This window comes from Tympanuchus pallidicinctus, unplaced genomic scaffold (assembly GCF_026119805.1).
Source record: "Tympanuchus pallidicinctus isolate F22 unplaced genomic scaffold, pur_lepc_1.0 scaffold19, whole genome shotgun sequence".
Taxonomy (NCBI): domain Eukaryota; kingdom Metazoa; phylum Chordata; class Aves; order Galliformes; family Phasianidae; genus Tympanuchus; species Tympanuchus pallidicinctus.
This window is the reverse complement of record NW_026294710.1, coordinates 15,636,503-15,659,296: the sequence shown is the minus strand read 5'-3', so window position 1 is coordinate 15,659,296 and position 22,794 is coordinate 15,636,503. Positions and strand designations below refer to the sequence as shown.

General features: G+C 41.1%; 1 protein-coding gene across 2 annotated transcripts in view; it reads right to left on the bottom strand.

The window, feature by feature from the left end:
* The window catches only part of EXOC4 (exocyst complex component 4), a 399,307-nt gene that overhangs the window by 311,204 nt on the left and 65,309 nt on the right, over positions 1-22,794 (bottom strand). For both annotated transcript variants that reach the window (XM_052680722.1, XM_052680723.1), the window contains exon 7: positions 17,645-17,822. In XM_052680722.1, the coding sequence (XP_052536682.1) occupies positions 17,645-17,822 (178 nt within the window). The remainder of the gene's footprint in view (positions 1-17,644; positions 17,823-22,794) is intronic.

The following is a 22,794-nucleotide window of genomic DNA, read 5'->3' as shown; positions in this document are numbered from 1 at the left end:
GTGACAGATTAATCACTTATCTCTGCAATTCAGAACCTGCAGATCAATATTCGCTAATAAATATCCTTCCACCTCAAAGAGCTCAATTCTCCTTGAATTCTGCACAAGAGGGGTTTCACTGACAATGATGAAATTATAAACAATTTGTTCTGTGAATCTCCTGCTGCTCTGTATATATCTTCCAGTATATGGCTTGGAAAGGAACCCCAAAAAGGAATATTACACTTATTTCATACTTAAAAACTTTTCTAGGCAAAAAAATACAAAATAAACAGATAGATAAACACCAGCTTTTCACGCTGTGCTGAAAACAAAGCTTTCCAAAGAGAAAAGGATGCACAAAGTGACCTCAACAAAATAACAACTTAATTAGAAAAAATATCAAACATCTTCAAATCGGGTTACAGAAAAGGTTTTAAATGATCCTCTGGATTCTAGGAAGCACAAAACCTTCTCGGACCAAATTACTTTCAATTCTTCACAACTGCGTTGAGAAAGGAAATAGTCACCAACACAGAAAATCAATAGGAAATGTTCCAGACAATAAGGTAGCAGTAAAATGAACCAGAACAGTAAATTCGGGGCAGATAGGAGCTTGGAGAATGAAGAAATGAAGTGAGCTAAGCAGCACAACAGCTAGTGAACAGCCTCTGCATCCACCTCCGACTCAAAAACAACATGGCCATTTGTTTAATCAATCAGATCACAGGAAAATAAAGATACGAAAGGTTATTAGCAGAGCAATTCCCCCAAACAAAGCAAAGGGTCTCTGTGAATCGTGCACCTGTGAGTTCAAACATCAAACCACACAAGCCAATACATTGGTGTGGCACTGGCACGTTACCCTTTACAGCCCTTGGTTCAGCACACAACATTGTCAGGAAAAGTTTACTTTGAATATGCAGCAGTCCAAAGTTTTGCACAGAAAACCAAATGCAGAAGCAGGACTGACACATGCCCACTGTTCTCCAAGCTGATACTCAATCTGCTGCAGTAAATCCCACTTCAAACAAGAGGGCTCTAAAAATATCAATTATTGCCATGGAAATTGAGGTCATTTACGGACTTTATGTAAATATGTATCTTGCATATACATACAAGATCTTCTCCTTGTGTGTAAGAAGGCAACATCAAAGTTGCTTACTGTGCAACTATATATACAGCATGCATGAATTTTTAGAGTATAACCATACCCTCTGGTATTATACAATCAATATAGAATAGCTGTGCTTAAGAGAAATCAGAATTTTGGGCATAATTTCCTTGATGCAAGTGGATGGTCAGTCTTCCATCAACTAATGGGCTGCTCTCAAGATTGCAAGAATAAACTGCGGCTTAGCAAAGACCTGACAGAAACCTTTTTAGACTCATTAAGAACACCAAGTCAGCTTTATTCTGCTAAGCCAGCACATATTTTAAGTTAAGTCTCACAGGCAGTTCTGCTGGCTGGATTACTTGCACAAGTCAAATTTAGCAGGAGATAAATGCCAGCATCATCAAGATCTTCCTGAGGCGCTGGGACTTGATATCACAGAATGATAAAGTTTGGAAAAGAACACCAAGATCACCAAGTCCAACTGCCATTTTAATGTAACCATAAGAAGTTTAGTACAGCAAAACACAACAACTATGAACTCAGTTACAGCCCAGAGCATCTAAAAAAGTTCATATTCACCTCCAAATGCCGTTTCCCTCCTTGAACAGACTAGCCAACGTGTTACCTTCTGTTGTTTTGTTGCTGCTTTGTGGTTGTTGAGATTTTTTTTTTGTGTGTGTGTTTTGCTTTGGTTTTATTTTAACTTCTTACCTTAGCACTACGCAGACACAATCCCCTAAATCCCATCCCCTTCCTCCCCTCCCAAAATACCCAAGTTTGGCACTGTGAAGCTCTGAAAGAGCAATAGCCTTTGCAACCACTATCAGTGCAACTGAAGCATTTTCTCTGGGTCACTGCAGCTCCTTCAGCAGCACACACAGTCTTTTCAGACATGATAACATAAAACAAGCCATATTCCAGAAGTTTCAATTCTGTACTCATAAAGGTATTTCAAGTATCCTAGGCACGTTCAAGAAATCTTGTCTTTCCACTATTTCAGCCTGGACTGCATAGAAGAAAAATTTTAGCAAGTGGAATGCACAGATGCGAGGTAACAGGAGAGCTGGGGGAGTGAGAGAGCCCTGTTAAACTCGGAAAAGAATGGGAACATGGAGAAGAAGAGCTCTTCGAAAGATCTTTCAAGCACACAACAGCAAAGACTGTACAACATTCTTCAAGAAGTTTGTTTCTCCACTCCCATTCTACTAGGGAGAGTTACACAGAAGGAGGATTACAATTGTACTTCTACTAAATTACCACTGCACTGAGTCAGAAGACTTGCAAACTGCACCACAGGTATGTTATTAAGCCATTCAGCACTAGATATTCTAAGAATAAAAGCATCAAAATAAATAAACCAAAAAACCCAAACCAATAACAAAACCAACTACCACTTAAATACCACCTGCTCCTTGGTTCTTCCCTGGTCCAACACAGACACAACTACACGTAACTACCCAAAGTCTGCACTGCAGATTGGCTTGCAGATATGAATCATTAAGGTATTGATAAACAAGGATAACTGATACATGAAACTGCCCATCTCAAGCTGGATATGAACTTGTGTCCTGCAATGCAGCTGGTTTATAATGGTCACTACGTGCAGCTAGTTGAGCTCCTCTGCTTTTTCTCATTAAAGCTACCGCTTTGCCTTTACTTCAGGCTGCAGAAGCTACATATTAATCTGTTTCTCAGTCAAAAAAAAAAAAAAAATCAAAATTAAGTTCAGTCAAGTTAACAATATTGCTCCACTCTGATTACATCTGGGAGCTGCACTGCTCTATTTTTCAGCACTTACCCACCTAACAAACACTGATTTACAGTACTGAGGATGCTGCTCATGAGCAAAGTTGAAGAGATTCACACTCATTCTGTGCCACATTTCAGAACGAAGCAAAAAATCTCATGATCGTTAACACAATATTATGCATCCAGATGAACACAACCCTAATAGATCATGTAATAATCTTACACAGACCATGAAGGACTATTACAGCTTGTGCAAGAGACTGTGTTTCTATACCACCAATTATTATGCAAACCTTGAACTCGATCTTTAAGGAAAATGTTAATTATAAAGCTCACAGCAAAACTAAATGCAAAAGAAAAGAATGTTTAACAAAACCTTCAACCTGAACCCTTGGCATTAAAAAAGTGCTAACAGACAGTACAAGGCTAGCTTGATCACTGGAGGCTGAACTGCTGGGAAAACCTAACACCAGATACAGCACAACCATCCACTCAACGTTACAATGCACACTTCTCTCAAGGCAGAGCACACTTTTTGTGACCTTGAAGATAAACCTCATCATCTCATTCTCCTCTGCATTCCTTCATTTGGGTATTTGATGTTCGGATTTTCATTCAAATGGCTTTGCAAGGAATGTCAACACATGTTTAGGTGGTCTGTAAGAAATAGGAAATCATTTTGGTTCTTCTCATGTTTATACACTAGACATTTGGTTCTTCTCTAGTTTATACACTAGAACCCAAAAAAATATTCAGATTAATATCTAGCTAGTTTTTCAGAAAATGCTAGATATACACATATATATATATAAATCATAAGGTGCAGAGAATACAAATGTAACAGTAGATAAACAGAATAACAAACAACACTTTTCAAACTGTCTCAGAAGAACATTACATCAGATCACCTCTCTTCTTCAATACTTCTTCCCACAAAGCTGAATCGGAAGGCTGTTCATTTGGACTGCAACATGAAGCTTTCCACTTAGCAGCAGGAGAAACAAAGCCTCACCACACACTTAAAATTATTTTCACAATTTAACTGCAGTTAGAAGTGTCTCATCCCCCTGGAATACTTATTTCTTAGCATTCTTCCAAGCATGAACGCAAAAGCAAAGATCTGAAGCATATTTGTGAACATATCTCCTAATTGCCTGAGCCATGGATGTTAAGCACTGAAGAGTCATTAAATGTGTTGGCTTTGTTGAGACGAATGCCTCAAAAAAAGAAGACATGGCACCTGCTCTATTGGAAATAAGAGTCCTTTACAACAGGTTACTCAACTACATTTGCCTTGCAGCACAGAAGGAAAACGATGTTTTCAGAGTGAAAATATGGCAAATATAAAAAGAAAATAATATATAAACACACGTGTGCATATAGCTGTTTGTCTTTAACAACACCAAGGAGCTCCAAGCCATGCAGCTTTAATAACAGCACACCAATAGAAACATAAGCTCTACTGCTCATCATGGATGGAACTGCAATAGTTGAACTGCACATCAGGTGCCACACTGAAGGACGTTGTCAGCTTTGTTAAATGCAAACAATCTGTAGAGATCAGCAGCACTTTCACTGCTACATCACAGACATTTTAGGAATGCTCTCCACCACAGTCACCACATCCAAAGATCTTTGGCAATGTCTTAATTTTTCCACCATTAAGAGCTAGACAGGCTCTAAAGAAAAGACATCATCATGAATTAAAGAAAATTACCAAGAGAGGTTAGCATGAGAGAACAATTCAAAGGCACCATCATTTATCATTCTGGCAGGTAATGTGGTTGGGAAATGCAGTTTTTCTAACAGGGCATCAGGCATGTGACACACTGATTAAACTGCAAGGGAACATAGCACCAAATCGCTGTAATAAAGTGAGATCATCCTTTTACTGCATCCTAGCTAATCATGAGCAAGTCTGCTTGTTTTATTTCATTGTCCTTTGTGAATAAAAAGGGAATGATTTTTGATATTGTGCTTAAGGAACCATTCTGATTTACTGACCTGCTGGGAGGTCTGATTTGGGCTCTTCTCCTGGTCACATGCAAGAACTTCAGACTGCTTAAGCAGAGGGAAAATTAATGACACGATTAACCTTTCTGCAATTGAAATGAATCTGCTATGCAGACATGAGTCCTGTTTCTTGCTTTCATCTGAGGTGTTGCAACAGGCTGCAGTTCAGCCCTTGGACATGACAACAACCAGCTCCCCACTCTCTATCTCTTGCCATGAGTCACTGGGATAGGAGGCTTGACACAAGAGACTTGGCCATCAACACGCCTTCTTTAAAAGAAAGAAAAAGGTCACACAAATCGTTATTTTTCTTAGTGGTTATTATAATGCAAAATTAGATGTGGGATTTTCAAATGAATCTAAAGCAATTAGTTGCCCAAGTCCCACTGGATCACCAAGGGAGTTAGATCCTACATGCCTTTGGCTCTTCTGGAAAACCCCATTCATCAAAGAAATTCACAGGTGGCTCAATACCAACTATAGAAAAAACAAGTAATGATCTGAGCAGAGTTTCAGAGCTATTTTTGAAGAATTTTACAGGGCTCCTCAGTCACCACAACACCGTGAATAACGGCATCACCACCGAGCAATCAGTGACACTAAGTCGCACTGTACTGCTAAAAATAAAAAGCAATGCTCCAGTAAATAAAAGCACCAGACCACACCACTCAAACCACAGCATCTAAGCTAAGCACACATGTATTTTTCATTCTCCTCTTTTAATGCTGCTCTTTGATGTTTTCTCAGGCCTATGCTATAAATGTAAAGCAGGGGGAGTCCAGCTTTTATTACTGAAAGAATGAATTAACAATGCAACACATTTTATTATTATTTTAATCAGTTTCCAGCTCACAGCTACACTCAGGGTACACCAACAATCACACATTTCTTAGTCTCTTTCCAGCAAACGAGGACCCCAAAGAGCTCTGCAAGATATTTAATTACATTCTACATGTAGAACGTCTGCATACAGGTCACATTTAATTAACCAGTTCCCTCATCTCCCCCTTTCTCAGGTGAAAATAGGTTTCCATGGTTCCTAGCATGGACATGGTTACTGTCTTTCATGTTTTAAGAACAACAAGTAACATGCAGATTCTTGAATTAATAATCCTATTATTTTTGCATATGTAGTCTATATTGTGGGCCATATTCAAAGAAAACGGAAGAGAAAAACAGAGTGTTTGCCAACAGATAATCAGCAAGCCCTACAGAGAGCTACCACCACTTGTATTTCTTGCATGAAACCATAGAATGGCCTGGGTTGAAAAGGACCACAATGATCATCCAGTTTCAACTCCCTGCTGTGTGCAGGGTCGCCAACCAGCAGACCAGGCTGCCCAGAGCCACATCCAGTCTGGCCTTGAATGCCTTCAGGGATCCAGGGGCATCCACAGCCTCCTTGGGCAGCCTGTTCCAGTGTATCACCACCCTCTGTGTGAAAAGCTTCTTCCTAATATCTAACCTAAACCTTCCCTGTCTCAGTTTAAAACCATTTTTTTCTTGCTTCCACAAGCTCAGGATATGGGCACTTCTGTTACCATTTTCTCCTCATCTTTGTAAACCCTGTTTTGGTGGCTGTGTTTGCTGAAGGAATACAGGTTTGGAATTCCACAAAGTACAGTTTGATAGGGAAGAGGGATTTCCAGAAACACTGTAGAATCATTCAGAATTTATATAAATCCCCCCATGAACTTCCATTAGCTACTGCTGGCTCTTGGCCAATCAAAACACAGAGACTGGCACACTGCATGGCTAGAGGAATATTCCTTAAATTATTATGCAAATTGGTATGCTGCTTTGTCAGGCAAAAGGAACTGCACACTTCACCTTTAAAGCTTGTTTTTTGGTGTCACCAATCACACGAGTCCAGTCAGCAGGCACACTGGACTTCAGTACCAAGAGTTAAAACTGGATCTACAGATTTCCAAACTCACCACGTGCAAAGAATCTAAAAGCACATAAAACCAAAAAGAAATAAAGGCAGATTGTTAACTACATGAAGCAACGTCCAGTTTTGATTGTAGTTCATAGTTCTAAAACAGCCTCCCTGTGCGATTTGCTAAAAATCAGAAATGTTTATAACAGGAAAATACGTATCAGCCCATTTCAGACCCTGTGTCACATCAGCATCTCCCACGTTGATTTGTTCCAATCAATCTTGAGTTGTTCTTCATTTATTTTTTTAAAACCTGTGGTTAGATGTCAGCAGCTGCCATTATCAGAACTCTGAAAAGAGCAACAGAAGGATTTGGAGGTGGAGGAGAATTGTTTGTTCTCAGTGCAAGTTGGAGTTCATCATTCCCAGCAAAGCACACAGGCTTTGAGCTCTTCAGACTCTGTCAGTCCAGAAATCACTGGTGAATCACCAGCCACTTGCTGCTGGTTTGTACAAAAACAGTTACACAATATACACAGAGGCAGAGACTACGTTCTCTGAGCACTTGGGATAAAAGATGGTGAAAACCCAGTACAGAAGTTACTCAAGCCAAAGAATGTATATGAACTAATTATGAGCAAATAAGGCTCGTGTTTTAATACTTTCTCACCATGGCTCCCACTCATGTACCCTCACTCTATGTACCCTCACTCTACCCACTTCAGACTCAGCTCTTCAGTTTCCATAACCAGAGTTCACATTAAACATTGAAAAAAGAACGCGTATATAAATCCAGTGACACATTACTCAAAATCACTGAGAACTGCTTGCAGACTTGCTAAATAAAGCCACTTGAAAAGGCAGCTGGTCAGCAAGACCATGAAAGAAAGCACAAAATAAGCAGAATATTGGAGCCTGTGGATTGTCATCAAAGCATTAATTGAAACACCCAATTTTAAGTGTTGGATGTTATGCATATTCATGTCCTGATTCTCAGCAGTGCAGAACATCCACAGTGTCAAGAGAAACAAGAAGTTCAAAAGCTCTTAATAAAACCAACCAAAAAGCTCACACAATACACTCACTCCTTCTGCAGTATTGAAATGCACACCAAAACTAGTATTTCCAAATCTTTTTTTTTCTTTTTTCTTCCACTCATTCAAACACTGACTTCCCCATGTGCAAAACACAGAATGGCATCACCCTGGTGAGATCAGATGACTTAAGTCACTTTGATGATGAGAAGCGTGCTGTGAAAGAGATGCTCCTAAAACATTTTATGCATACTACCTAGTGATCCACAGCACGTTTCAAAGTGGTGACTACGTGCCTGGAGCTGCAGCAGCAACACCGTCCCAAGTGTATATGCACAGCCTGGCAGCTGCCTTCACAAATGAAAAGAAGCTGTTGTTTTCCCAGACGTAGTGTCAGATCTTTGCATATGCATCCCCATGCTGGACCTTCTTTGCTGCCCAGCAAGTTTGCCCCCTCCCTGGAAGCAATCAAGGCCAGGCTGGATGGGGGCTGTGAGCAACCTCGTCTAGAGGGAGATGCCCTTGCCTATAGCAGGGGGGTTGGAACTAGGTGGTCTTAAAGGTCCCTTCCAATGCAAATCGTTCTGTGATTCTGGCTTGAGACAAAGCTGAGAAAGAGTGTGACACTGGTGAAAGAAGGAGAAAAGATCTGGGGAGAGGTAGAAGAAAGGCGCGCATGCGTGTGCATGAAGCAGCAATGGGTGTGCAGAACAAAAGAGAAAGAAATTAATATTCCTGTAGCCCTTTTCTGAATATGATGTAAGTGTGGCAATTTCCAACTGAGGAGGACTGAGCATCTTCACTCAGTTTGCTCTCAGTCTCAGGAGTCCATTGCTAAGGGCTCACCTGCAAACACTCCTATCTATGAGCAAAAAAAACAAAGAAAATTTAACAGAAGGAAAAACTTAAGAAAACTTTACCTAACACAATTCCACAGCTTCCTATGTCACCAAATTACTGAAGAGAATCACGCAGGCCTCCCGAAAAATAAAGCTGAGATTTCATATCAGGAAAGAAATAGCAGGAGCTGGTAAACTTCAGGAAAAAAAAGATTCTACCTTAGCATTTTGTAAATGTCATGCATGTTAAACACAACAAATGCACAGCACAGGAGTGGAAAGGCTTTCAAGCACAACAGTTTCCAAACATTTCCCTAGGATCTCAGCTAGTCTGTAACATTAACAGGAATTTGCCTGCATGAATCCCTCATGCACTGCTGTCGGATTAGACGCCTTGCAGAGAGGACATGATGAGCATTTGGCCTTTTCCCGTTCACAGCATTTTTATGATGCTAGTAAGAGTATGTCTCACTGCCTTTAAAGCTAGTCACACAGGGACCAAGTGTGAATAACGTCAGCACATCAAAAGTAGCGTGGTTTTATAGTCCTATAAAACATGTCTACAAATGCTGATAAATTACTTGTAGTCTCTCCTAATTCTAGCTGACAGCAGAAATAAAGTGCAGCGGACATTGATAGTAACTGGGAAAAAAAAAAAGCACCTCAGATCTAACAAAATTGTTTGAGAATCTAGGGAAATTGTTACAACCAAAGACACTGTGTGTATCTACAGCCACGTTACTATTTCTTCTATATAAGAGAATCACTGAATGGCTTGGGTTGGAAGGGACCTCAGGGATCATCAAGCTCCAAACCCCTGCCACAGGCAGGGCTGCCAACCTCCCCTTTTAATACCAGACCAAGATGCCCAGGGTCCTATCCAACCTGACCTTGAACACCTCCAGAGATGGACAGGGCATCCACTGCCTCTCTGGGCAGCCTGTTCCAGCACCTCACCATTCTGTGAGGAGCTTCCCCTGATATCCAACCTAAATCTTCCCTCCTTCAACTTCACACCATTTCCCATTGTCCTGCTCTTACCTACCCTTTCAAAGAGTTGGTTCCCCTCCTGTTTATAGGCTCTCCCCTTTAGGAACTGGAAGGCTGCAATGAGGTCACCCCACAGCCTTCTCTTCCCCAGGTTTATTCTGTATCTTCTATTTCTTCTATCGCATTCCATACATTAACAGCTGCAGAACATGAAAGCTAAGGAGCAATTTATGGGCTGGGAATTTTGTACATTTTTGTATAGAATACCCATACTGCTGTTGGCAATTTGAATCACAGCCTTCACACCAGGTGTGGTGGCCACTCAACAGCCTTCATATTCATCTTCTGAGAACTTCCAACTCGCTAAAGAATTTTAAGAAACAACGATGGAATAAAGCTAAAAAAAAAAAAAAAAAAAAAAAAAAAAAAAAAAAGGTTTCTGTGGTCTCAAACTGTACAAATTAGAGAGCATTTGACAGCAGAGAAGGATTCAAAAATGCAGTTTCCATTCAAACTGCCAAAAATCAAAGTAGGAAACAATGCTACTCTCTCTCATTCTGTATTCCTGACCTTTTCATAGAATTGTTCGGGTTGGAAAGGACCATTAAAGGCCATCTACTCCAATTACCCTGCAATAAACAGGACACCTACAGCTGGACCAGATGCTTGGAGCTCCAACCAGCCTGACCTTGAGCATGTTCAGGGATGGGGCAGCCACCACCTCTCTGGGCAAACTGTGCAGTGCCTCACTAATCTTACTTTAAAGAACTTCTTCCTTACATCCAGTCTAAATCTTCCTTCTTTTAGTATGAAACCATTTCTTGTCCTCAGAGCACACCTTCTTACAACCCAGCAGAACTAATTTCTGCTTTAACAACTACATAAAACAGTCTTCTGAAATCATTTACTGATGGGGCTCTCAGCAAGAAGTTTTGCACCTTTCTCCTTCTGTAAAATACAGCCTTTAAGGGGAAAAAAAAAAAACAAAAACGTATATGCTTGTAATTGACTCATATGCATTTAGTTATTTAAATATTCATAAATACCTGCCAAGACTATAACTTCATAGCCATGCTCAACTATTAGAAGGGAAATCCAAACTGAAGAGCCACTCAAGTTCACTGCAGCTTAAGACTTGACAGTATGACCAGAAGAGGGTTATTTTTTTCCCTTGCTCACATACCAGCAAGCATTTCATTACATGAGCTCATCTTTCTAAATCTCCCAAACCATAAGCTCAGTGACCCCTTCTGCAATAAAATGCACAAGTGTTTGTACACTGTTCAAGTATCTCATTCTTATGCAGGGCTTTATCTCTTTGAACTTTAAAGTAAACGTTAGTGTTTATCAAATAAATTGGATCAACAGCTCTGGGATACATACGACTGCTGAAATAAAAGCTGGAGCATAGAATTATTCACACCTATTTGTGCTGTGTCACCATGCTAATACAGCACAGTTCAATTAACGAGGACATTCTAGGGAAAAACAATAACCCAGCATTCATAGTTCAGCTCTGGACCTCTTCCAGGTATCTGTTACCAAAGCCATTCTAGTCAGTTTTAAACACACTTCCGCAAGAATCATTCAGTGAAAAGGAAAACAGATCGATGTGCATTTCTGCTTCACATTCTTTGCTTCTGACAGCAAAGCGTGCCATTGCTACCTCGTTCTTTGCCCTTCCAATTGCATAATATACCCTACACTGTGACACTTCGCACTTGACAACTTTGTCACCTTTACCTGGGCAATTTTTAGCCATCCTGAATTCACAACACATTTCCTGGGGAGCTTAAGTACCCAATTACTTCCTGTTTGAAAGCATAAGGAAATAACTTGAATCATTAGATAAGTTGGAACAAGTCTGTCAAATGCTTTAGATCAAAAGACATCTCATATTCCTCCTGAAGTATACTTAGTGTGACCAAAGTTTAAGGAAACACCTTCTTGCAGTGTTATCTTGTCCCTTCTTGGATTCAAACAGATGACACACATCCTGGCCCATACATTTTCAATGAAAGTTTTTCATGCTCCTAACAAACATTAACAGAGAAAAAAAAGTCATGTAACACTCACTGTGCTTGATTTCTTACTAAATAATGCATGCTACGAGTTCACTTCCAATAAGAGATGGGGAAAAAAGCATGCCAAGTTGCCTGCTCTGTAATTATTTAAATTCCAATTTTCAATATCAGCATCCTGGAGAGCATAATGCTCTCCCTCCCTCCTTTGTGCACCCAAGATTGAAACGGTATTTTTCAAAAGCTGCACGAAAATCACTTTCACAGCCATCATCCTCTCAGCTAAATGAGAGACGAGCATTAATGAGACAAACCAGGCAGGAGTCCGAGGGCATCAGTTCCACACATTTAAGACCATTTAAAGGGAACCAGAAAAACCGTCAGGCACATTATTTCGAGGACAACCATGAAGCCATTAATTTCCCCAAGACAACATTCTGAAAATTAATTCTATTGTATGTCCAAGATATTACCTGGTGAACTTCCCAGATGTAATGGCTATTTCATATATTGCTCTGACATTTCAACTAGTATTTATGACATACTGACAATAACACTTCTCATACAAGAGTTTTACTTTGTTAGTATTAACCATGCCATAAATAGTTAAATCATCCTTCAAATGCAAAGCTTCAGCAAAGAGAGATTTCTTATTCCAGAGCACATACTTCTCAACTGAATGAAATCACTACTGCAGAGATTCAGGGCTCACGACAGGCTATCACTCCTGAACTCCTGCTTTTAGCATCACCATCCATTCCAGTAAGCTTTTTACATTGCTGCCAGGACTGTGCTGATCCACAAAGGTTGAGCAATAAGCCACCTGGTTTTTACATGAGTGCTCTGAGGTGCTGCTCCACATAGCAGCTTTGGCTGAGGGAAAGATGCAGATGCCAGGATCAACCCTTTGCTTCCCTTCTTTGCTTCTCTCTCCTCCCCTATGCCAACACTGACATAGTTCAGGGACCTGAGCAAGCAGAACATGCAGCCAGCAGAAAACAGCTGATCAAACCAACACCCTCAAATTAGATACCTGCTAGGAAAATGAGCAACAATGCCAGAGGAAGAGAAGCATCCTCAGATGTGGAGGTGGAAGAAATGGCATTGCAGCACAGCTGACAGATCTGCATGGCCTGCCATGGAGTTGAACCCCCTCTACACTTCTTCCAGAAGGATGCAACAGGGTAAATCAAGCAACTGCTGAACCTCACTGCCTTACCCTGATTAAAGGAGCAATATCTTCTGCTGTTAATGTATCCCCGTGCAGCACTATTCCCTCAGAAGCATGGCACAGCAAGTGAAGCCCAGCTTTTCAGCAAGTCATCCCATTGCTGGCCACCAGATTTAGCTGCATACTGTACAACTGCTCCATCTCCCTGCTTGAACCATGGAAATGTGTCGTTCCCTTTACAAGTAGGAAAATGCCACGCACCTTTTGAGGAGAGGAGCATGATATGTAAAGGAAAAGGGCGTATCATTCAAGAGTTTCTGGTACTTCCAACTCTGCAGTAACAGAACAGCAGCACGTTGGCAGGGGATAGGTTTCAATCTCTCCTGTCACAATTTTCTTATGTTTTCAGCAATGCATAGGCTGCTAAATAACACTGTTTTTGGATAACACCTGACAGCATCAAACAGAAGACCACAAAACACGGACAGCAGTAGCCCTAATGTGTGTGTTCTGTCCCACTGGTGCTGCAAAGATGTGACGTGCATCCCACAGCACCAATGTGAATTTCCTTCTCTTCTGCAGCAGAGAGAAATCAAAGATTGGCCACCTCCTTAAAAGGCTGAGAACTGTCAACTACAAACACCACTACTACAAAAGAAAAGATCTCTTCCTTGGAGGCAAACAGCACTGGCATAAGCTAATAACAGGATACTGAGGATGCATGGAGATGTCACGTTTTGTGGGCATTTTCTCCAGCAGCAGGGTACTGCACTCATACAAAAGCTGACAGGATGATCACCCTGTCAACAGGAAGGTGACATTTCTGAAGAAGCTGAATGAACGCTGGTATTATTCAGCAGGGACAGATGCTTCTCTCTCATCCTGGTATCAAAAGACAGTGCCAAAAAAATAAAAAGGTGAATGAGCTGTTAAGTGTTCTCTGCAACAGAGAACAGCAAGAAAAAACCAGCACACCAAGTACCAGTCGCTGCTATAGCATGTCCTCTGTCAGCCCCCTGACTCTAACACAACAGGACAGAAGGCATGCCTGCCTTTAGCCCAAGGATGTAGAAGGGCTGCTCCAAAAGTAACACCTCCCATTTTATTATATTGGCCCACAGCATCGCAAGTGGATGTTGATGGCATGTAAGTAGAGGTTGAATCCTCCCACCAGTATTTCCATTACATTTTTGTTGCTGTGTTCCAGATGGCAGCAGAGGAGCAGTCTGACAAAATCATGCCTGACATGGAGAACAAAGAGTGGATGCTGCTCAGTGAGGCAGAAGGTGATAAATTTCAGCAGTGGTGATTGTGGGTCACCTCCACTGGTGCAGATTTCTGCACACGTGGCAGGCAGGTTCTTGTTCACCACTCGTGAAAATATACAACTAATAGTGGTGACTTTGTTGTAAGATGGTGTTTTGCAGCTTAAAATTTGCTCTTTCAAACAGTATTACAGATGCTATTTGCATCCGTTTTACTTTCCATGGAAATAAATAAGAGGCATTACTTTCAGAGCGACCTAGGTGTATCACAGTGACTCTCACACAACACAACACTTCATATTTTCAGATGGGAGGATACCAAATACACACACTGAACTGCGGCAGAACACTCAGAATTCCTTCGCTGCGCAGTCCTGGAGGAACTATTCACACCAGTACAGCTGTAAGGGCTGTTCTAACAGCTCACAGCTCTCTCCAACCAAGTACTGGGTCCTGCTCCTCAGAAAGATATTTTTAGGAGGAAGCTTTCCACACAGAGGGGGGTGACACACTGGAACAGGTTGCCCAAGGAGGTTGTGGATGCCCATGGATCCCTGCAGGCATTCAAGGCCAGGCTGGATGTGGCTCTGTGCAGCCTGCTCTGGTGGTTGGCAACCCTGCACACAGCAGGGGGGTTGAAACTGGATGATCATTGTGGTGCTTTTCAACCCAAGCCATTCTATCATTCTATAACCCCCCCTATTTCCACTTTGAAGAACTAAATTCACTCCATACATAAAATAGCACATTAAAACTGGAACAACTTCCACACCTCTCTCTTGTTGGTATGGCAATACAACTACAGGCAAGGCTGGCTCTGGTCCAAATAACTTCAAGCTGTGTTTTACCAAACAAGGCTGTTCTAATATTTTGACAAACTGATTTTTCTGTTTGTTTATTTTCTGGCAGCTAGCTCTAAAAGGTCATTCTGCCTTTCTCCTGATGACTTCAGTGTTATTCTTCTATTATTCACAGAGAAGGTCAAAAATATATTCACATGCTCAGTATCTGAACATTGCATGACTTTGAACCACCTCGCTAATATTATACCACAGTGATTTGTGCTGTTATTAGGCAGCACTCAGAAATCCAGCTAAACAAAACAAAAAAAAAGGACAATTTCCAGCCCACTGTGAGCACACATTATGACTTGGGTACAGAGCTATAAAGAGATAACCTTGCTGTAACATATTTCACATGCAGAGATGCACAATGTGTGTGTGGAAGAGATTATCTGTGTGAATTACAGAGCCACGTAGTACTGTTCCAGCACTATGAATAAGTTTCATTCATTATGGTCTACAGGATCATAATGTTTCCCCAATGCACCCCACCACTAACCTACCTCCTCCACGTTTTCACCTTCCCCCAACAGCATTTAAAAGTTTTCTGCTCCCCCTTAACACAAATGTAAGGTCTCCCCTTACAAAATTACCCCTGCTTGGAAACACTGCAATGAAATAACTTTGTCTTGGGCTCAGAGATTTTTTTTAAATTGCAAGGTAAAAGAAATCCATTCCTATGAACATACAGACACACACACAAAAAAAAAGCCATGAGGTTTTGAACAGAGAAATAGATTTCCCCCTCACCAAGTCAGTCAATGCTCATCTCTTACCCTAAAGCTGCAAGAGATTATGGAGTTTAAAGTGCAGCTTTTGTGCTTTGGCAAAGCTATCTGTGGCTCCTGTAGAAGCTTTTCAGGCACCTTCTGACACTCGTGCTGTCACACCAATTGCAATGACATCTTTACAGTTGGGCTGCTGCATTTTCCTTGGCTTTTTTTTTTTTTTGTAGAAAGCTTTGTTACATATTTTCTCCCTAATAAAGAAAGCTCACTCACTCTCTGTATGTGCACACCTACACAGGCTTCTACGTAAAGTTTTATCAATGTTATTTTGTAATAGCCAGCATAACTCAGTCCTGACTTAACCACTCATGAGGAATGAAACCATCACAAGCCCTCACTGATAAGAGGGAATTACCAGCCTTGTCAGTCTGCTTCAGTAAAGATAAAATCTTGGAGGATTTTTAGTCCAAGGTCTTGTCCTGCTACAGCAAAGTTTGCAGAATTCAAAGCTCTTATAGGATTTCTCAACCTTGTGTATGACAATAAGATGGCTGGAGATACTCACTGCCAAACCCTTTCTTTATGCCCTGAAGCCTAACTCTTTGCTTTGATGGGGCCAGATAGCTCCAACTTTGTGACACTCTTTCATCTAGAAAAATCCTCTGTCTGAATATTCCCAATCAAGTTTTTCCAAGAATAATGAAGGAAGGTAAAAATCCTTTACAAAGATACGTAAGTGGATAAGAAGACAGTCGGTGTGATCAAAAAGTCCAAGAAGTGCCTGAAATCACAGCATGCATACAGTTGGCCATACCTGTGCAAGTAAAAATCCTATGCGCATCATTCTACAGTGTAGCAATCAGATCAATACAATGGGAAAGGCATTACAACAAAGGTGTGATGACAGAAGGACTGACACAATAGAGGTGCTATGAAGGGAAGAAGATTGCTCACCCATATCAGAAGATCCTAGGTTTGCAGGGGAAAGCTTCACCAAGGAGGGATCTCCAGAAAGTGAACCTTCCCCCGTGGCAGCCAGCCCTTAAATGAGGTCCAAGAGAAGTGCAGCCATGCTCCGCCCCTTCCAGCTGCACAGGTGAATTGCCTTCACCTGTGCTCCCAGGGCTGACCAGGTCCTTTCCCCAGGTGCTCAATCAGTGGTTCAGGCCATTAGTCAGCAGTTCCCACACACATAGTCAAATAAGTTTTTAGAGAAACAGGAACAGACCTACAATGCAGGGCAATGTAGGGCACCTACAGTGCCCCACAATGAAAATGTGTGTTAAGTGTTGGAGACAGTATTTTTTAGGAACAGGACAGAGGTGAAATGACCAACGTAAATCTCATAAACAATGCCAGGTTTATTTCTTTGACCTCCTCTAGCAAACAATGGGTGAGTTGTACACTCCTATATGTGAAGACAATTCAAAATTTAAAAAGTGGGGAAAAAAAAAAGGAAAATCTGCTAAGCATATCTTAACCTCACATCAAGAATGAGAGAAAAGATGTGTGACAGACAGCTCCGCTGCTCAGATGCTATGGTGATAGGCGTGGTACCAAAATAAGTCTAAGCAAGGTTCAGCTTTAGCACGCTATGGTTTAGAATAGGAATCAAATAAGGCTTCCCTGAAAACATGCTGGCAGCTACTGTCTCAGCTGACTACAACCAAGGCATAATGACAAGGCAAGACAAGCGATTAGAGCAGTGACACTTTATAAGGCAGGCATGGCACGGGAACATGGAACAAAAGTGTCACTATTTGAAAGCTTCTGCTAAATCACTCAGTAGACAAAAGGAATCAACTTCTCCCAGTATAAGGGTGAATCCATACTTTCTGTTTTGCTGGTATTTAAGCTCTTTGGAATCTAGACGCCTGCTAGAAATGCGTCCACTCGCCAAAAGACAAGACAACTTCCAGTGAGGCTGTCCCTTGAGCATAATAGAACTGTTTTCTGTGGTATTCTGGTTTAAAGAGCTGCTACAAGCTGAAACTGTACCCATCTAAAGGACTCTTACCTGCAAAACATCTTGGATCTTCACCCACACATCAACCATGTCGTAGAGCTTGATATCACCATCGTACTGGCTGCAAGGAGAGGCCACCGTCTGCTGAAGATGTCCAAGGACTATGGAGTGTGCAGCAGCCACAGCATTGAATTTGTCAAAAAGAAGCTCCAGCAGCTCCAGCAGCAACCTGCAAAGGACCAAGACAACCTCCACTCAGTTTTCAGAATTCACTGTAACCCTGTAACCATACTGTAAGGCAGCGCATCAGGGCAATGGGCAGGAATCAGAAGATTTTTACTTCAGATCCAGTTTTGTGACAACCAGGCAATCCACAACGCAGCATCAATCTCAGTGGCCTCTAGAGGACCAGATCAAGTTTCATACCTCCTTGCTTTCTACCAACTTCCTTTTTGCACTCTCCTCTATATTCAGGCTGCTCATCTCTAACCTGCTCTGCCTGGGGTGCAGGAAAGACAAATGCATTCCTAACGTCAGAACACTTCAATGCTGAGACATTATAGATCATTTTAAGGTTCCAGATAGACAACCTGCTTTTTCTCCAGAAGAGAGGAGGAGTGTCAGTTCAAGAAGCATTTACTTACACACACAAACAGAATGTAAGATACTTATTTTAAATTATGAAATGAGCAGCACAGAATGTTTTAAACATGAAAGATCAAAACAGATTAAACAACGTGAAACGTGAAACACAACAGCTCATCAGCTGCTTAAGTTATAAAGATTTTATTACTAAGTGTAAAGGAGCTACAGCTACAACCTCAACACATGACCTGCTCCTATTGCTTCTCTACAGCCCAATTACTGTAATTAATGCACATCTGCAAAGTCCTAAATATTCTGTGACGAAGAATCACCTTTGATCATATTATCTAGTAAAAGGAAGACATGGATAATTTCACTGCTTTTTAATGAGCAATTCAAGTCCACACTTAATCCCAACAAAATGTGATGTTAACACTTCCAAAATCCATATGTTAGGTGCCAGTGATCTCTGACAGACAGGCTCCATCCCATTTAACTGAAGCAGTTAGGAATTAACACACACTTGCTGTGTCTCCCCATCAGAAGGACAGAAGGGCTGCAGGAAAAGCAGAGTTCCCTCCGCTCATTAACCATCACATTGCAGCATTCTGTTAACAGCCACCTACAAGGTGTGCTTTCATGCCTTGGCCTCTTCAGTTCAAGGGTGCATACCTCCTGCTACTTCAGCTGTTTTAAGCCAGAAGCTAGATAGTTAACTGGAGAAACAGAAAAGCTGTTGTCCATTTGCAAGAATAGCCCGGTGTGATGCTGTGGCTAAAACCACTCATCTCCGCTTATACTTCGATTTTGCCAAGTACAGAGGTTAGCTATTATTTAGAATAACAGTAGTTAAAATAAATAAATAAATGAATAGACACAGAAGGTGCATAAGCTCATCATGTGTCATGCATCCATGATCATTTGACATAAACATGTATAGTATTATACAGCAGTCTATCAAAGTTCTCACATGGACCATCCCCATCTGCCCACACAGCCCAATGGTTAAGCAGAAAACACCTTGATTCAACTGCAAGAGCTATTGGATAAGCCCAGGAGGGTGCAGCAAGGAACAGCAGAACATTTCAAGTGGTCCAGAATACATTCATGTTAATCATTAGTTATCACTGTACATACAAGATACACAGGGAGGTTAATTAACAGTGCCATACCTTAAGTGACTGTAGAACAAAGACACACGTTGAAGCAATCCAAAAGAAACTGGTGTCAATATCTATTTCCTTCTTTTAAGAAAAGTAAGAAATCTCTGAAGAGAAAGCACTGAGAGAGAACATACTACTATTTTTATTATTTTTAATAAGCCCTTACGTATTTATATAAGACACCATCAGGGGATATAGAGAAGCATAAAAGATGTACACAAATGATAAAGGAAAATCTAGCGTGGAAGCCATTCTCTTCCATATAGGTTTTGTTTAAATCTTAATAACTATCCTGTTGAAGCTAAACAGAGAAGTTGCTCCTGTGGAATGACCTACACAGCTCCAGCCTTCTCTGACCGCCCTTGTCTATCACCAGTGCTATCAGTGAAGAAGACAGGGGAATGTGCAGCCAAGGCTGCCTGAAAACCACCTGCATTATTTAAGCGAGTACCAGGTCCAGAGTATTACAGGACACGGGAGAGGTGACTGTTGCTACAGAAGCCCCTACAAGATGCACACAGCTTCCCACAAGAAGTAACAGAGATAGCTAAAGGGGCAGCTAAGGCAGGTGGCTGCTCAGCTAAAAGAACTGCAGGAGACTTTGGAAAGAAAAAGAATTTCCTTCTCGAGGAACCGACGTGTCATTGACTGACATGCCAACAAGATGGCCTTATGGGATCACATTAATTCTTTGCCACTAAGAAAATTTAGCAATACAAGCCCAAGCTCTGCTAACATCCCACTGCTAATGAAAATTTAATTATCCACATACCTCATTGTTGCCCCAGGAAAGCACAATTTTGCAGAATGAAACTAGCTGGATTTTTGACAAATTCATTTCTCTTGATTCTAAGTGAGCTTGATCTCACATTATCAACTTGTTTACAAAGCCACTGCTAAAATAGGATTATACTGAACAGTTGTTCGGTTTTCCTATCTTCCAGTTCTCCTAGTACAGACCAGCAGAAAAGAAAGCTTCCCCACCCATGTCATTCAGCCTCACTAACACAATGTTACATTCTCCATTCTCAACCAAAAATCATTTTTCCACTTCTCCCTGCTTTCAAATTAGCCAGCACCTCTTATCTTAATTTTCCTTTCTCTGAAAGTCTTCTAAAACCGCCAGGTCATTTTTGAAACAAGGTGACCTGAAGGAGACAGACACAAGCCGTGTCAGCCAGCCAATAAGACAAAACAGCATAAAATGATATGGCCTAGATTTTATGCACACGGGGTTGCAGCACCGAGCGACCTAAACAGAACACATACAGACAATGACAGAAGAGTGGCTTAGGCAATTTGTCAAAGCAATCTCATAACCCCTTCATCGAGAAATATGCTAAGTATGTTGAGAGACAGTGACACAGACCCGGAAGCAACTCCTATTGTCTGGGCAATAACGGAGAACAAATTGATGCAAAGTGACTGCTGGCACCTGAGCGAGGTCGCTAATGACAATTCAGGCATTTTAGCAGCAACGATGTTCTCTGCCAGGTCAGAGTGTTGGCATGTATATAATTTCTCTACTCATTTTAAAGTCTGAAGATTAAATAAAAGGCCAGAAATAGATTACAGGAAAAATGCACTGAGTTCAGGCAATGGGATTTAAGAACAAAACTGGCAATACACCTCTTCCTTCTGGGCTGGATCTTCAAGTATAAATAAAGCTAAAGCAATGTGTCCCTACCAAACTCCTGTTCCAGAAATCTGGCCATGTGTGTCCAGATTATTTCTCAAGTCAGCAGCCTTGAGTAACTGAGACCCAGAAGTTCATGAAGACATAGCAATGTAACATGGACTGCACTGAGTCTCACCCTCCACAATCAATGCATGTTTCTAAACATGGAGGTACTGTGCTCTAATGAGCAATCAGATAAATCAATGGCAAATGTAAGCATTTTTCCCATAAACTCATTCCAAGTACAGACGTCTATAAATGTTATAGAACTTACCTAGACAAAAATGTAAGTTTATAACTTTCAAAATGATCTTCTAGCAGGGACAAGAAACTGCTAGGAATCTGCTAATGCCCTTTACCACATTTTAAAATATCCACATCATTCACAATTTATGGGGCAAATACACGAGTAAAGAGTTAATGTTCATAGAAAAGTAGAGCCAAACATGTTGTCTAGTTAGATCCATACTAAATCAGGTGTACACCATCACTGAATCCAGAAAATCTAAACATGGGCTGTCACAGAGCCGTGCAAGCCTTCCTTTCATGAGCTTTGGTAAACCTTTCATGAGCACATTGGTAAAAATAAATAAATAAATAAATATCCTGCTGCCACTGTACAAAGGTCCTTCCAATTTCACACCAACTCTCCAAGCAGCCAAACTGCTTACCAAGGAGAGAAGTGCTCAGTGCAAGAGACAGTGATAGGATATCCATGACAGAATGGGTCGCACAGTATAAATACTAGAACTGCTGCTTGCATTTGTGTGCATATTCACTAACAAGCCCAGTGCCAACACCTTTTACAGCACAGCCAAGGCTTGCTCCTAGGAAGCAGACAAAGTCTGCCCTGTCTGAAAAAGAATTCAAGAAACTCTGAAGATCTGAGCCAGGAGCCCAATGCGTGCTGGCTCCACAAGGAGCACACTGGAAGATAAGTAAGAGATGGCACTCTTTGGGCCCTAGTTGCTTTGACAAAAATAATAGTCTTGATCTTAAAAAAAAAAAAAAAAAAAAGATGCAATTCATAATGGTTTTCATATACAAATGTACAAGTTGGCCACACAAAAGGTAGTCAAAAAAAAAAAAAAAGAACAAGAAAGAATGCAAGAACACTGTCTGATGTCTTTGGACTCTGGAAGCCTTTTCCAGAGATTAGTTCTCTCTTGTACAATGAGGGGGCTTTATATTATTTTTCTGGTGATTCCCTAAAAGAATTACACCAGAATCTCCACAGGCACATTCATCAAGAGGCATCCAACGTCATCTTTTTCGTAAAGAAAAGAAGTGAGCCAACCTCAGAGAGTCAACACAATGATGAAGATGCATACAATGATGCATATTGTTCGGTCTGTACGTACCTAACAAGCAGAAGGGAACTGCCCAGCAGAACACTCAGCATAAAGCCTCAGCCCCTGCTCTGCCCTTACCTCCTCTCTGCCATCTCATTAGTCATTTTATTTGCCAGAATTGAGAGTTTTGTATGGACATCATACACAGCACAGTACCTGAATACAGGCACTGAGCTCTGAAAGGCATTCACGTGTGACTTGTGCTAAGGTGAATTGAAAAACATTTTGTTATCATCCTAACATCCTAAAATCCTAACATCTATTAACATCCTAAGGCCAAACAGTCATTGAGGCTAACTGGCTAGTGAACATTTAAGCAATTTCAGGCTCTGAATTATTCTCAAATTTAGAGTCTTACAGAGCTCTCTTGAAATAGGAGGGCCTTGTTGTCCTGGCTTTGTTTTCTTCTTGACACCAGGAAAA